Raw genomic sequence first — 16,956 nt, 5'->3', positions numbered from 1 at the left:
AGAACAGCATCTCATTTCCTTTATGAAGAGAGAGAGAGAGAGAGAGAGAGAGAGAGAGAGAGAGAGAGAGAGAGAGAGAGAGAGAGAGAGAGAGAGAGAGAGAGAGAGAGAGAGAGAGAGGGAGGCAGTCACACAGACAGACAGACAGACAGACAGACAGACAGACAGACAGACAGACAGACAGACAGACAGACAGACAGACAGAGTTTAGCCATGAGGGGAAGGGATTCAAATCTTGTTGCACACCGGACCAAATGATAACCCCCCCCAAACGGATCCCTGTTCATGGGGCGATTCCTCAATCGAACAAGTTATCGCGTTGCATGCATAGAAAAAACTTATACATATATATATATATAAAAGGAGAGAGAGAGAGAGAGAGAGAGAGAGAGAGAGAGAGAGAGAGAGAGAGAGAGAGAGAGAGAGAGAGAGAGAGAGAGAGAGAGAGAGAGATTGAGGATATACCATAAAAAAAAAATCCTGATTGATCTTTTGGCGGAATTTCTGATAACGACAAACCTCATCATTATCATCATTATCATAAGGATAATTTAATCTCTTCCATCCTTGAAATAATTATCATTGCCTATCTCCTCTTCTCCTCCTCCTCCTCTTTCTCCTCTCCCTCCTTTCGCGTTCCCTTTTATCACGCGAAATGACGACAATAAATCACGAAAAAGCAACGACCCTCAAATTAGGTCTCAGTGAGGACGACTTTCCCGCTCAAGGTCGTTTTGACTGGCCGGAATTATCTATCTATCTATCTATCTACATGTACATATTTAATATTATATATCTATTTTATATCTATCCGTCTACCTAGGTATCTGTAAATCTGTTTATCTGTATACCTCTCTATCTATATATCCGTCTCTCCCTTTCGATCTATCTGTATATATATATATATATATATATATATATATATATATATATATATATATATATATATATATATATATATATATATATATAGTCTATCTATCTATCTATTTATGTATGTATCTATTTATGTATGTATGTATGTATGTATGTATGTATGTATGTATGTATGTATGTATGTATCTATCAGTCTATCTATCTGTACGTTTATATCTATCTTTTCATCTACTGTGCGTTGTCCTTTGCCAACACCCCCCCCCCCACCCGCTCCCCCTCCCCCCACCCGTATCATATCCGTGACCTCACGCTATCACCGTGCATGACCTCTTCCCTAAGGGGTGGGGGGGGGAGAGGGAAGAGAATGGGGGAGGGGGAGGAATAGGATGGGGAGGAGAGGAAGGAAGGGGAGGAAGAGGAGGTGAAGTGAAGGAGAGGAAAGCGAGGAGAGGAATGAAAGGAGGAGGAAGAGGAGATGAAGTGACATTGGGGAATAATAGACGAATTGAAAGAATGGGGAAGAGGAGAAGAGAGGAGAGGAAAGGAAAAGGGGAGGAGGGGCATGGAGGGGGGGGGGGGTCACACGCGCCCAGACAACAATCCCTCGAAAGCTCTAATGCCCTTGTTGCACTGAGCCCCGCGGTGGTGTGGATTAGTTGAGCGAACGTGAAAAAAAATATATATATATAAAAAAAGAAAAAAAAAACGTTTACAAAAATAGTGAAGAGGAGAATCCACGCTAGGATCTAGTAAAAAAAAAACAGTATATTAATATCCACAAACCAGAATCAATATTAACATTCAAACACCCATACTTTTTTTCCTACATCACAAAAATCAAGTCACGATTACCTTAAAAAAAATCATAGCCTGAAAAATCGACACATCCCCCCCCCTCTATTTCTTCTCCCTCTCCTCTTTTCTCAAATCAACCTTTATCTTTTAAAACCTACTATACCTGGACTAATCTACCTGTCCCCGATCTACGGCATATCACGTCGTAGGCAGATAGATAGGTAGATAGATAGGTAGGTAGGTAGGTAGGTAGATAGATAGATAGATAGACAGAGAGACAAACAGACGGAAGGACAGACAGATAGATAAATAGACAGATAGATAGATAGATAGAGACAAACAGACGGACGGACAGGCAGATAGGCAGATAGATAGATAGATAGATAGATACGCGGATAGATAGATAGACAGAGACAAAACAAACTGACAGACAGACACCAAAGCGCCCACTACATCACACGAAACCGCTGGACGATAAACAAGGACTCTACGGCATCGCAATCATTGGCGCCCATCGGATATCGAGGCTGTTATCCGCACATCGGTTAAGGGAACGAGGGAGGGAGAGAGAGAGGGGGGGGGAGGAGAGAGAGAGAGAAGAGGGGGGGAGGAGAGAGAGAGAGGGGGGAGGAGAGAGAGAGGGGGGGAGGAGAGAGAGAGGGAGAGGGGGGAGGGGAGAGGAAGAGGGAGAGAGAGGGGGAGGGAGAGAAAGGGTGAGGGAGGGGATGAGACAGAAGATGAATATGATGAGATGAGATGAGATGAGATGAGATGAGATGAGATGAGAGGAGAGAGAGACAGAGAGACAAGAGAAGAGAGGAGAGAGGAGAGAGAGACAGACAAGACGAACAGAGAAACAAACAGAAACAGACAGACACAGAGGTCAGTTGAGCGCTTGGCAAAACCGTTTGAGGCGTCCAGGTGACCCAGCGCCCGCCTGGGTCACACCTCTTAAACGTTATGAGGCCGTAGGTAACGCCCTCTTTGACCCTCTTCCCCTGTTCCCTTTTTTACCGCGTTTTCTCCTCCTACTCTTTCTCTCTCCCTTCTCCTCCTCCTCCTCCTTTCTTTCTCCCCCTCCTCCTCCGTCACCTCATTTCGTGCGGTGAGAAAATAGGGAGGAGGCAGAGAGGCAAAAGGTTAACGATGTCAGCGACACCCACCCGTTTATAAGCGAAAATAATTATCAATGAAGTGACGTGCAATACGATCCCAGGTTACGTTCTCGAAGTCGTGTCCAACGCAATCAAAACTCGCCGAACCTATTTAACACGAACTAAAAAAAATATATATATATAAATAATCACGGATCGAGTTGCCGCCATAACCCCCCCCCCCACAAAAAAAAAAAAAAAAAAAAAACTCAGAGGAACTAAAGCCAACATCACTAAAAATCCATCCTTTGGCCTCGACTCGGGCGACGCAGAACCGAACACCTACCGCCATCTTGGACGAAATTACGCGGGAAATCGAACACTTTGCGGCGCCGACTTTCGGACTCCGACCGCCGCCTCCGACAGCGAATTTCGGCTGCTGGAAGAGCGACCGGAAGGCGAAAAGGGAAAGAAAATTTCGAGAATGAAGCGGCGCGAATCGGAATGCGTTTGCGCTAATAAGATGATTAACAGTCGGCTCCGCGGGCGGGTCGGCGGCTCCTGTCACGGGCGCGACGCGAGGGGCGCGGAGGCCACGCTCCTTTCGGGCCGAAAGCGGATATTTATATATTAGTCTATTTATATACATATAAACAAACAAATAAATAAATAAATAAAAATATATATACACATACATATATACATACATACGTACATTTATACATACATACATTTACACATACATACATTTACACATACACACATTTACACATACACACATTTACACATACACACATATATATATATATATTACAAGAAAGAGCGGGCACGAAAACGCATCCCACACGCGGGTCCCTCCCATACCCACACACACAGGCAGAAAATATCTCTTGGAGCCACGCGTGTGTGTGTATACTTACGGTGCTTTTAACCGCCGGGGAAATATGGCAGCGGCACCACCTTCGGGCTTGACATACGACCAGTCCTGATAGTGACACGAGGGGAAAAAGGGGGGGGAAAAAAAGAGGGAAGGCATGGGGGGGGGGGGAATCGAGGAAGTTGATGACGTCACGAGAGTAAACACGACAGTAGTGAAAATCTTGAGGCGGCGATTTTTCTCCCCCCCCCCCTTTTCTCGGGATATTTTCTTTTTAGGAAAAATCGCGAAAATAAAAGAAAATAATAAAAAATCTGAACTTTTTTCTTCATTATTTCGTTTCTTTCGTCCTCTCTCCCTCTCCTTTATCGCATTTTCCCTCTCTTTCCTTTCCGCTTCAAAGGACGATAGTTGAAGTGGCGTGGCGATGCATAGTAAAATATAATCGAGTTACGGTTTTGAATTCCGCTGAAAGTTACTGAAAGTCCCTGCAAGTTACCCGTTATACGAATCGCATATTCCTTTTTATATACCCTTTTCTATATATATTTATTTTACTCTAAAGTTAGCCCTTATAATAGACGCATATTCCAACTTAACATATTTTCATAGATTTCTCTAAAGTTGTTTTTTATACCAGTAGCCTATCTCCGTATAAAAAACACCTTTATATATGACTCTAAAGTTACCCGCATATCCCTTGATAATAAATATGCTTTCAGATAAATAACTATACTTTGATATATTTCTCAGCTCTTAAATATGTTGTCTTTCACCTAAACTTCCGCCAAAGATTCGGGAGAGTCAGGAAAGTCAGCGAAGCCAGTGAAGTCAGCAAAGTCGGAAAAAGTCAGCAAAGTCAGCAAAGTCAGCGAGCGGCGGCGGCGGCGGCGGCGGCGGCGGCGGCGGCGGCGAGCGGGACCCAAAAGCCGCTAACAGAGAGCGCGATTAAAATTCCCATTAAATATGCATGGCCGATCTCTATCGCGACTGACATAATTTGTAGTTTATTTGTCGTCACTCCCAAGTCCGCATTACCTGGAATTTTATTTCCGGGCCAAACTATCGATGGCCGCCATAACCGTTCAGGCGCCGGAACATAAACTGTTTTTATGGCCTGATTCCCAACATGAGCAGGAATTATAATTTGGGGCATTTTGGGCCGGGTCGCGCCCGAGCCGGGACCTGCGGGCGGGTGGCTCTTATATCCCGCTTAAATATGATGTATACTTATCTATATAAAAAAATTCTCTCTCTCTCTCTCTCTCTCTCTCTCTCTCTCTCTCTCTCTCTCTCTCTCTTCTCTCTCTCTCTCTCTCTCTCTCTCTCTCTCTCTCAGATATATAGATAGATATATACACATATACACATAAAAAATATACATATACATGCATAAACATTTATTTATATATATTTATATATATATATATATATATATATATATATATATATATATATATATATATATATATACACACACACAGTCACACACCCACAAATATATCAAACGTTTAGCGGCGCCCGTGTCCTCCGCCGCCCCGCGTTTAGCACCCGTTGACAAGCCCGGCGGGTGCCCCTCCCCCCTCACACCCTCCCCCGGACCTTACCCGGGCCAGAGGCGACCTGGCTTGACCTCCGCCCCGCCCGCGCTGACCTGACCCATCACCCGACCCGCCGTGGCCCGCTTAACTCATTAACTCCGGCCGATTCCAGTGATCTTCGGCCGCGGATCGTAATGAAGCGTGCTCGGAGCGGTGGGCGAAAGGGAGGGGGGGGGGAGGGACGCGGACGTGAGCGAAGGTTGCGGAAAAGTTCGTCGGTTTTAAATTGGATTAATCTGCCCTCTTGTGTATCGCTTGTCAAACCCGACGGGGGGTCCCGAGCCCGCACACACGACCGCTCGGGATCGGAAAACGTACATAAGTAGATCTATCGGAATCTTTACATGGGTTTATAATCGATCACCAGCGCACATGCATGCACGGCTTCACACTTTAGCGAGAGCAAAGCCTTCGAAACAAATGTATGTCTATTCTTCCTCAAGCATAAATCAAATTCAAACAATGAACAGTATGTAAAACTCTTTTTTTATACGTGTTAGCGAAGAAGAAGAAGATGATACGCACGCAATGACGCACAAAGTACGCACGCAAGCGCACACGCACACACAGGCACACACACACAGGCACAGGCACAGGCACACACACACCACACACACACACACACACACACACACACACACACACACACACACACACACACACAGGCACAGGCACAGGCACACGGCACACACACACACACACACACACACACACACACACACACACACACACACACACACACACACACACACACAGACGCTGACATGAGGATCTGAAAACAGAATCTGACCTCACTATCTGTTTACACGGAAACATCATGAAATTAACACCATATTCTCTCTCTCTCTTTCTTTCCCCCCTCTTCACCCCCATCCCCCTCCTCCGCCCCCCCTACTCTTTGACCACTCGCACGCGGTCAGTCTTAACCCTTTCCAGTACACAACACACACACACACACACACACACACACACACACACACACACACACACACACACACACACACACACACACACACACACACACACACACACACGCTACGCAATCTCACCTCGCACCATGACGCAGCAGATTCGCTAATCACCCAAAAATACCCAGATAATCTCCAGACGACATGAAAGATTTTCCAAAATTCCCGCTAATCATACTAATTTCAAAAAAAAAAAAAAAAGAAAAAAAAAAATCGAGAGTTTACACACTGTCTAATGACACTACTTTTTTTTTTCTTTTTAATCACGTCGCTATTAATTTTTATTGACATATTTTTGGCAGTGTCACTAAAAATCGGTACAAACGCGTCGTTTTTTCCGGGTGTTATTGCAGCGCTCTTGTTCATTATCGCCGAAACTGTCAATGATATATCTTTTTTCGGGCGTGCTTGATGGAATAACTGATATGAGCTACATTACTGGCTTCTAAAATCATTATCATTAAATACATGCATACATTCACTCACACGCACACGCACATTATATATGAACATTCTATATCTATACCTATATCTATATATATCTACTTACATATCTATGTCTAAATTAGCTTTAAGTCTTTCATTAGTGATTATTATGGTATTTTCAATACTAGAAATGGTGATAAATATGGTATCCATATTAGTAATAATTGTAAAACAATTATAAAAAATATATAACACGTTTTTCGTGGCTGCAATTCGTCGATTTCTTAAAAATGATTAAATTATACATAATTTACAAATATACACACGTTTTACACAATATATCGATCTATCTACCCCTCTCTCTGTCTGTCTCTCTTTCTCTCTCAATATCTCTCTCTCTCTCTCCTCTCTCTCTCTGCTGTCTCTCTCTCTCTCTCTCTCTCTCTCTCTCTCTCTCTCTCTAAATGTACACACAATCCACCTCTCTGAAAGTCAAATCCGCGCTCGACGGGAGATAATGAAGTTTCATCTCGCCGCGAATCCCGCGAGCATGGAATCCCCCTTAACAAGAGCTAGGGAGGAGGGAGGAGGGATGCCCCCCTACCTCCCCCTCCCCCTTCCCTCCCCCTTCCCTCCCCCCTCCCTCTTTCCCCTTTTCCTTCCTTGGGTAATCGTCCCAATCACGCTTAATCCCACTAACTCTTTTTGTCACCAGCATAAACAAGTGGACAAACTTTCTCCCCTCGTATCTATCTCCTTTCCTTCCCCTCTCCTCCCTCCCTCTCCCTCCCTCCCTCCCTTCCCCGCTCACCCTCAACCCCCCCTATCTACTCCCTTCTACCCAACTGTCGAACATCAAAGTAAATACCGCTTTGGCTAAACATTAATCCGGTTATTATCATTGGTACTTATCCGATTCTGCTCTGTAGGTGAAGCGAGAGGAGGGTCCTTTGCGGGGGGAGGAGGAGGGGGGGGAGAGGGGCGTAAGGGGAGGAACAGGGAAGGAGGAGGAGGAGGGGAGAAGAAGCTTTGTTCTCCTCCTCCTCCTGTTCTTCCTTCTTCTTCTACTTCGTCCTCCCCCTTCTTGTCAGTTCCCCAACTATCCTTCCACCTCCTCCTTCCTCCTCTTCTCCCTCCTCCTCCTCTTCTTCTTCTTTCTTGTCCCCGTTGTCTTCTTGGCGGTCATCTCGAAGTCTTCCTTTTCATCTTAAATTTTACACGAACACAGTTTTCCACTCTTTCGTTTCAGGCTGTTTACACTATCTGTTGTTTACACCTTGTTTTTTTTCATTTCTTAGTTTTCTTTTCCTATTTTCATTAATTCTCTTTTTTTCCCTTTTCTCTCTTCTTTCTCTCAATTTACGAAAACTTTTTTTTTGGCAGAACCAAAATTCGTTTCCGTTTGTTTTTCTCTTTATACATTTTTTTTCTTTATTAAGAAAATTGTTGCACAATTTTTAAAAATATAATTGGTAATAACATCACAGTATCATTTGCATTCGTATCTATGCATATATTTTTTTTCAATCTCTTTCTGTGCAACTTCATTGCTCATTCAACTTGAAGAGACACTCCCATTTGAAATAAATAAATAAATAAATAAATAAAAATCTATCATCTAATCTCATCCCATTGAAAAATGACTCTTAAAAGAAAAGAAAAGAAAAAAAAAAGATTATGAAGATATATATATATATAAAAATCAATCAATTATGATTCCAGTTGCTTCTTGTGACGTGACGAGTTTCCTGCTGACCTCCGCCGCCGCCCACAGCTCGCCGCCGCCCGCCCATTCAGAGGGGTGGGCGTGCGAGCGCGGGTAGGCGAAGGTGGGGAGGAGAGGAGGAACGTGAGGGAAGGACTGAGGGGAAAACATAACGAAAGAGAGAGAGGAGAGAGAGGAGAGAGAGAGAGAGAGAGAGAGAGAGAGAGAGAGAGAGAGAGAGAGAGAGAGAAGAGAGAGAGAGAGAGAGAGAGAGAGAGAGAGAGAGAGAGAGAGAGAGAGAGAGAAAGAGAGAGAGAGAGAGAAAGAGAAAGAGAGAGAGAGAGAGAGAGAAGCGAAAGCAAAACAAAACAAAACAAAGAAAAGAAAAAAAAACAGAGAAAAATAGTCACTTCGATCAATCCTCCTGACAGTCCTCCTCCACCACTACCACCTCCTCCTCGACCCCACCACCTCCTCCTCCTCCTCCTCTTTCTCCCTCGCCGAAAAGACCTCTGTCACACCTGCTTGGAAAAGACGGCAATATCTTCGTTGAAAGATTCCGAGGAACAAACATCGCCGCCCGCAACACCTGGTTCCCTGGGCGTGCATGTGGCCAGCTCGCATTTCTCGAAGATGAGTGCTAGGAGAGGGAACAGTGGATGCCTGAGGAAGAGAGAGAAAAAAAGGAATTTAGTGGCTGGTCGTTTTGAAAGTTTTTATTATTATTATTATTATTATTTTTTTTTTTTTTTTGGGGGGGGATGTGAAATTTATCTTCTTTTTTTTTGAGATTTTTAATATTTTTTTATTGATCTATTTTTTTTTTTTTAAATGTCGAAAGGTTTTGTTTAGATTGTTGGGTCATATTTCGAATTCGTTTTTAATTAGGTTTTTAAATTGGGTAATATTTTTTTGATAAGGTTTTTCAAACCTGGTGATTAATATTTCGATTTTTTTAATGGTTAAAAATGGGAAAGTTTTTTAAATTGTTAGAAATATCAAATTTCAGAAATATCATTACAACATCGGTGCTGAATTCAGAAATATGACGTGATATAATAATAATAATAATAATAATAATAATAATAATAATAATATCAGTTGTGACTCCGAAAATATGAATATCAAACAAAAGCCTAAAACAAATCGTTAATTATATTTTAAAAATATTCCTGAAACACCTATCAGAACTCAAAAAATACAAACAGTAGAATACCAAGGACTTAAAAAAAAAAAAAAGTTTATTACACAGCCATTTTATGCAAATGGATTCAGATCCTTCAAAACAAAAACACAAAAAGATTAATGAAGATATATATTTTGTCACATCTATAATTAATTTTATTACCATCATCCAAAAGACAGGTTGGTATGCAAAATAGGTGTTCAAGGTTAATATCACAACTCTGCGCTTATTCAACATGTACTTGACTACATATAAATTCAGAGTGAAATAGAAAAACACACAAATACATAATATTAATAAAACTAACATGCAGACAGAAACAGAGGAATGGGACACACAGCAATTTGGTTTGAAATTATGAGGCTAAAATAATAATAATAATAATAATAATAATAATACCAACAACAACAACAGTAACAATAATAATAACAATAATAGAAATAGTAATAATGATAATAATAATAATAATAAAGAGAATATATGACAACGGAGAGAGAGAGAGAGAGAGAGAGAGAGAGAGAGAGAGAGAGAGAGAGAGAGAGAGAGAGAGAGAGAGAGAGAGAGAGGAAAACAAAAACAAAATCAGAGAATAAAGAAAAAAAAAATATTCATCCGTACAAAAAGAAAAAAAGAACGAATAATAATAATAATAATAATAATAATAATATTATATTATTATTATTATTAAAAGAAATAAATAAAATGAAGAAAATAAATTTTAAAAATCAGAAAAACAAAACAAAAAATCGTAAGACTTCAGGAAGGTGATAATGATAGTGATAATGATAATGATGATGATAATGGCGAAAAAAATCGACGTCAATCCTTCCCTTCCTCCCCCTCCCCCTCCCCCCCAGGATCACTTTCCGCTGAAGCACCTCAACTGCTCCCCCCCCCTATCCTCTTCCCTTACCCCTCCCCCCACCCCCTTCCCAAGAACATCCTCATTAAAAAGCAGAGATTTCTCCCCCCAGGCGCTTCTTCTCCCCCCCTTCCCCCCCACCTTCTTCTTCTCGGGTGTCATCCCCTCCTTCCTCACGCTTTTCTATGGCCTCTTCCTTCCTATCTCCCTGCTTCATCACTTCTCTCCTTTCTTCGCCTGTTTATCTACCCTCCTCCCATTTTATTGTGAATATGTTTTATTTATTTATTTTATTTATTCTTTTTTTTTTTTTTGGGGGGGGGTATTTAAAAAAAATATATATATTCCTGAATTTTATGAATAAATTTTTTTTACTAAATATATATATATATATATATATTTTTTTTTTTTATATATATAAACATATTTATATTTTTTCTCGCTCATAATTACATATGCATACTGTTAGAGTACAACATGTATGTATGCAAGTATGTACGTACATACGCATGTCTACATGTGTCTTTATCGTAATGAGCACTTGTTAATTACCATTACTCTAATTACACAGAATCGAAGGCTTTTAATGGCTGCATTTTGCCGCCGACCTTTCACGCAAGGAAGAGGAAGACGAAAGAGTGAATAGTGAAAATTTAATAAACAGTAGAAGTGAGAATACTAGAAATAGTTATTAATAGCAAGGACAAAAGGAAAGGTAATAATAAATCTAAGGATAATAATCAGGATAAGATTACTTTAAAATATATAAAGAAATTTAAAACTCAAAGGAAGGAATTTTACAATTAACAAAGGCAAAGCTATTCATATACGGTATCTGTATAATTTTAAAAGGCAAAATATACCAAATAAAATGTCTAAATAAATGACAAGACACGTGTACTTTCGTAAGATTTAAAAAAAAAAAATCTTTGAAATATATTTTTTCTTTTCCTTCCTAGCCTCTTCATTTTCCGTGTCCATCCCTTTCCTTTCCCTTTCCTGTCCTCTCTCTTTCCCCTTCCCTCCCCTTTCCGTACTTTTTCTTTCCCCCTTCCCTTTCCCCTCCCTTCCCTTCCCTTTCCCCCTCTCTTCCCCATCCCCTCCCCCCTCTCCCAAACGTAAACGCAACCAACCAATCACAAGCCAGCAATCACGCCTAAACGCTAACGGCCGTTCCCGGCACTCGCAAAAGACCCAATTCGCGCGACGGAACAAGCCAATTCGCGCGACGGAACAAGCCAATTCGCTCTACAGAACAAGCCAATTCGCTCTACAGAACAAGCCAATTCGCTCTACAGAACAAGCCAATTCGCTCTACAGAACAAGCCAATTCGCTCTACAGAACAAGCCAATTCGCTCTACGGAACAAGCCAATTCGCTCTACAGAACAAGCCAATTCGCGCGACGGAACAAGCCAATTCGCGCGACGGAACAAGCCAATTTCGCGCGACGGAACAAGCCAATTCGCGCTACGGAACAAGCCAATTCGCGGTAAATGAAAAGCCAGCAGGACATGTACGTTAAAAAAAATCTTTGCTCATCTCTGATGATACGCTGTCCGCGATAATTCTAATTGTCGGGACGGGGAAGGGGGGGGGGGGGGGTTAATTGAAATAAACGCACTTTTATCTATCTATCCCTCTCTTCCCTCTCTTTATACTTACCTATTCGTCGTTTTTCAGGAATGGATTCGACGCCTAGGAAACCCTTAATCAACTTCTATTAATTATTATCAAATCAGTTACTATCTCTAATTTACTGTATCAACCCCTAATTATTACTCATGTTTGTTGTATTATCATCCTTTACTTCCTTCTTACATCTCTATGACCCTTATGACTCATCCTCCCTCCACTTTCCCCTCCCTCTTCCTCAAAATCGTAAATAAAATCTGGTCACATCCTCCTCCCTCCCTCCCACCTCCTTCCATCTCCCTCTCTCCCCCCTCCCTCTCTACCACCTCCCTCCATCCCACCCCTTTCACCCTTACGACAGACAGACGGTCAGCCTAGACAACTTTTTTTTTTTTTATTACCGTCGCCCCTTAAAACACAAACAGTCACAGAAGGGTATTTAACAGGCTGTCAACGGCAGGGTAACTACAGGGGAACGCGAGAGAAGGTGTGTAGAGTGTGGCCGCGCTGTAACAAGTCGCTTTGTTAACGGTTACCTTTTGGATAGTTGCCTGGGTGGGGTGGGGTGGGGGAAGGGAGGGGTAGGAGTGGGAGGGGGAGTGCGAAGGGGGTGGACAGTGGGAGGGGGGAGTGGAAAGGGGGTGGACAGTGGGAGGGGGAACTGGGAAGGGGAGTGAGAGTGTGGGGGGAGAGGACAGGTGGGGGAAACGAGAGCAAATAGGACTAGAGATGAAAGAAAGAAAGAAAAGGAGAGACAGAAAGAAAGAAAAAGGGTGAAAAGAGAAAACAAGAAAAAACAGAGAGCGCAGGAGACAGAAACCCAGACAGACAAAGAAACAGAGGCAAATACAGACAGACAGACAGACAGACAAACAGACAGCCTCTATCAAATGAAGAGGTCCTTGCGCCCCCTCTGTGACGGCCGCCCACCAGCCCGGGTTGTAAAAGCGTGACGCCCAAATTAACCAGGGTTGTGACGTGACGTGTGACCGGGTAATCTCCTCCGGTTGTGACATGTGACAGGACTTAACGACGGTTGTGAGGTGACTTGTGACAGTAAGCAGCTTAATCCTTAGTTGTGACGGTTGACAGGAGACCTTGTCATGGGGGGGGGGGATTTGTCTGGAAGGCGAGGAAGGGGGGGGGGATTGCTGGAAGGCGAAGGAAGGGGGGGGTAAAGGGGAGGGGGATGTCTAAAAGGTTGGGGGGATGGGGAGGGGGAGGAGAAAAGTGAAAAGGAGGGGATAGATAGTGGGGGGAATATCAGTCAACAATGTGAGGAGGAAAGAGGGGGGGAGGAAAGAGGGGGAGATAGAGAAGTTGGGGAAGAAGGAGAGGCAGAATACAGAATGTGGGGAGGAGGAGGATACAGAAAATTGCGGGGAGGGGAGGGGGGGGATACGGAAAGTGTGCGGGGAAAAGATACAGAAAGAGAGGAGGAGAAAAAGAAGGAGAAAAAGAAGAAGAAGGAGGAAAAGAAGGGAAGGAAGAAGGGAAAGGAAAAGAAGAAGACGATGACACAGAGGCATTGTTAAGGAAGAGACTCTACACTGACGGATGTGGCGACACGACAGAGTTCAGGGAATTAAAATTTTCCTAATGAAGTTAAAGGTGCCAGCGGTGACAGGGGGGAGGGGGAGAGAGAGGAGAGAGAGAGAGAAAGGGAGAAGGGGAGAGAGGGAGAGTGAGGGAAGGAGAGAGGGAGGGAAGGAGAGAGGGAGAAGGGGAGTGAGGGAGAGAAAAGAGAAAAAAATAAGGAAAGAAGCAAAAGAAGAGAAGAAGAAAAAGAGAGACGAAAGAAAGACAAAGAAAAAAGAAAAAAAGGAAGAGAAACGGATCCTTAACCCCCCCTCCCCTTCCCCCGCTAATAACAGTCCTCGTCCTGAGTTACAACCTATTTACGCGTTCATTTCCGAAGTCGAAACAAAACGGGTCACACCTTCACAACCAATAATAACAATAATAATCGAAAAGGAAGAAGGAAAAAAAAGAGAGAGAGAGAGAAAACGAAAGAAAAACATATCTGCCCAACCTCTCATCATCCCACCCTCCCCCCTCTCCCCCTCCTCTCCCTTCCCCCTTCCCCCCCTCTTCTCTCTTTCTCCCCCTCCTCCCTCCTCCCCTCCCCCCTCCCCCATCGCCCATTCGTCTATTCCATATTTATTGCCAATAACATTCACACCCGTAGATTATCATCGTCTGCCTCTCCTTCTACCTGTGTTTCGCCCGAGGTTTCACGGGGATGCTGCGTCTACCTAGCCACACGAAATTGCCTAAAACCCTTATTCGGGACCCTCCCTCCCCCCACTCCCTCTCTCTATCCTTACCCCCTCTTCTATCCTCTCTCTTTCTCTTCTATCCTCTCTCTCTCTTTCTCTTCTATCCTCTCTCTCTCTTTCTCTTCTATCCTCTCCTTCTCCCCCTCTCTATCCGCTCCTTCTCCCCCTCTCTATCCTCTCTCTCCCTCTTCTACCCTCTCCTTCCTCTGCCTTCTCCCCCACTCTATCCCTCACCATCCCCCCCCCAACACACATGTCTTCTCGTGACTTATGGGCATGTGTGTGAGAGAGAGAGAGAGAGAGAGAAGAGAGAGAGAGAGGGGGAGAGAGAGAGAGAGAGAGAGAGAGAGAGAGAGAGAGAGACAGGGAGGGGAGGGAGGGAGGGAGGGAGAGGGTGAGAAAAGAGAAAATGATAGAGAAAGAGAAAGAGAAATAGAGATAGACAGAGATAAAGACAGATTGAGAGAGAGATAGATTGAGAAAGAGATAGAGAGAGATAGAGAGAGAAAGAGAGAGAGAGAAAAAAGGCAAGGAAGTGTGTGAGGGCACAAATTGCCAAGAAGGAAAGGGTGAAAGACGTAATAAGGGAAACGAATAAAACCAGAAGGGGAGAAACAGAGAAGGAGGAGGAATCACACCAGGAGAAGGAAAAGGGAGAGGGAAAGGGAAAGACAACAGGCTTAGAGGAAAAACGGTTTAAATCGCCAATGAAACGAGAAGGGGAAAGAAACAGACTGAAAAGGAAGAGAACAGATTACAGAGAGTTAGACACACACGCACAAGCACACAGACACAAGCATACACGCACGCAACGCACACGCACAAGCACACAGACACAAGCATACACGCAACGCAACGCACACGCACAAGCACACAGACACCAGCATACACGCACGCAACGCGCACGCACACGCACAAGCACACGCACACGCACATGAAAGCGACACAAAACAAAGTTCAGAGACTGTGGAAGTTAGAAGGGTCATTACACACAATAAAAATGGATAACAGTGAGTGATGCCTGGAAGGAACAGGGATGAGAGAAAGAGAAGGAGAGAGAGAGAAAGAGAGAGAAAGAGAGAGAAAGAGAAAGAGAGAGAAAGACAGAGAAAGACAGAGAGAGAGAGAGAGAGAGAGAGAGAGAGAGAGAGAGAGAGAGAGAGAGAGAGAGAGAGAGAGAGAGAGAGAGAGAGAGAGAGAGAGACCCTGACTTTTATCTCTTGTTTCTCTAATGGAACAAAAATAATGATAAGAACGCTGACACGACTGTTAATTAATCTTATCTTCTCTCTCACTTTCTGTCCAATTCAATATTATGTGGAGATAATCATGATAAAAAAGGATAACAGAACGATAATCACTGGGAAAAAAGAAGGATAACGATGATCATTGAAAAAAAAAAAATCTCAACGTAATGAAACAGTCACAAAACACGATGAAAGAGGAAAATGTAAACAAAACGAAAAAAATATTGATTAAAAAAAAGAGAGAGAGAGAGAGAGAGAGAGAGAGAGAGAGAGAGAGAGAGAGAGAGAGAGAGAAAGAGAGAGAGAGAGAAAGAAAAGAAAAGAGAGAGAGAGAAAGAAAAAGAAAGAGAGAGAGAGAGAAAAAGAAAAGAGAGAGAGAGAAAGAAAAGAAAGAGAGAGAGAGAAAAAAAAAAAAACACGGATTCGAAATAGGTAATGAATGAACTTCGCTCATGTTGGTATGTCATTTTCTTCTCCCGTCTTGATTACTAGGATTACCTTTCAAAAGATACCCGATAAACCCCGCCTCCCCCCCCCCCTTTAAATCCTTATACCTCATACCCTTAAATTCGCACTCACGTTTATCTTAAGGTAATTTTGGGGATGAGAGAGAAATGGACAATGGTGTTGAGGATTTTTCTATTTTTTCTTTTCTTTCCTTTCTTTTCTGTCTCTCTCTCTTTCTCCTTCTTTCTTCCTTTGAAAAAAAAAAAAAAAAAAACACGGATAGGAGGAACGTACTAAAGACAGCTGTTCCGAGGAACGTTCGTAGGACGAAGAACATAGGCCAGATGAACGTGCGAGAGATGAACGTGCGGGAGATGAACGTGCGAGAGATGAACGTGCGGGAGATGAACGTGCGAGAGATGAACGTGCGAGAGATGAACGCCCAGCCAGATGAACGTACGCCTCCCTAACACCCTAAACTACACCCGTTCACGCCTCGGATCGGAAAGCGACGGCAGCCGAACGCTCTCCACTTCGCCGCCATCCTCCTCGTCTTTCTCCTCCTCCTTCTCCTTCTCCTCCTCCTCCTCCTCCTCCTCCTTCTCCTCCTCCTCCTTCTCCTTCTTCTCCTCCTTCTCTCCTCCTTCTCCTTCTCTTATCCTCTCCTCTCCTCCTCCTCCTCGTTCTGCGTCCGTGGTTGCGTAACCGACTTCAAGTGTGAACATCGAGGAACGTGCGAAAGGTGATGCCGTTCGCGAGAAGAGGAACGGCCACGCTCGATCGGCGATTTGCGAAAGGTTTTATTCCGAACAAGCTTAAACCGAATTGATTTTTTTTTATGTTTGGCGACGGGTACAGATAAATAGATAGATAGATAGATAGATAGATAGAGAGAGAGAACGGAATAAATAAAGGAAGAAAAAAAAAAGATAAAAAGAATAAGAGAGAAAGACGGCAAA

The 16,956-nt window shown here is 43.3% G+C and overlaps 1 protein-coding gene across 1 annotated transcript in view; it reads right to left on the bottom strand.

The window, feature by feature from the left end:
- Positions 1-16,956, bottom strand: part of LOC119568074 (homeobox protein homothorax-like) — a 195,680-nt gene that overhangs the window by 165,292 nt on the left and 13,432 nt on the right. Inside the window, exon 3 of the mRNA XM_037916474.1 lies at positions 8,864-9,005. Within this exon, the coding sequence (XP_037772402.1) occupies positions 8,864-9,005 (142 nt within the window). The remainder of the gene's footprint in view (positions 1-8,863; positions 9,006-16,956) is intronic.

The sequence above is a fragment of the Penaeus monodon genome, chromosome 43, assembly GCF_015228065.2.
Source record: "Penaeus monodon isolate SGIC_2016 chromosome 43, NSTDA_Pmon_1, whole genome shotgun sequence".
Classification (NCBI taxonomy): Eukaryota; Metazoa; Arthropoda; class Malacostraca; order Decapoda; family Penaeidae; genus Penaeus; species Penaeus monodon.
The sequence above is the reverse complement of the archived record's forward strand: the minus strand, read 5'-3'. Positions and strand labels throughout refer to the sequence as shown.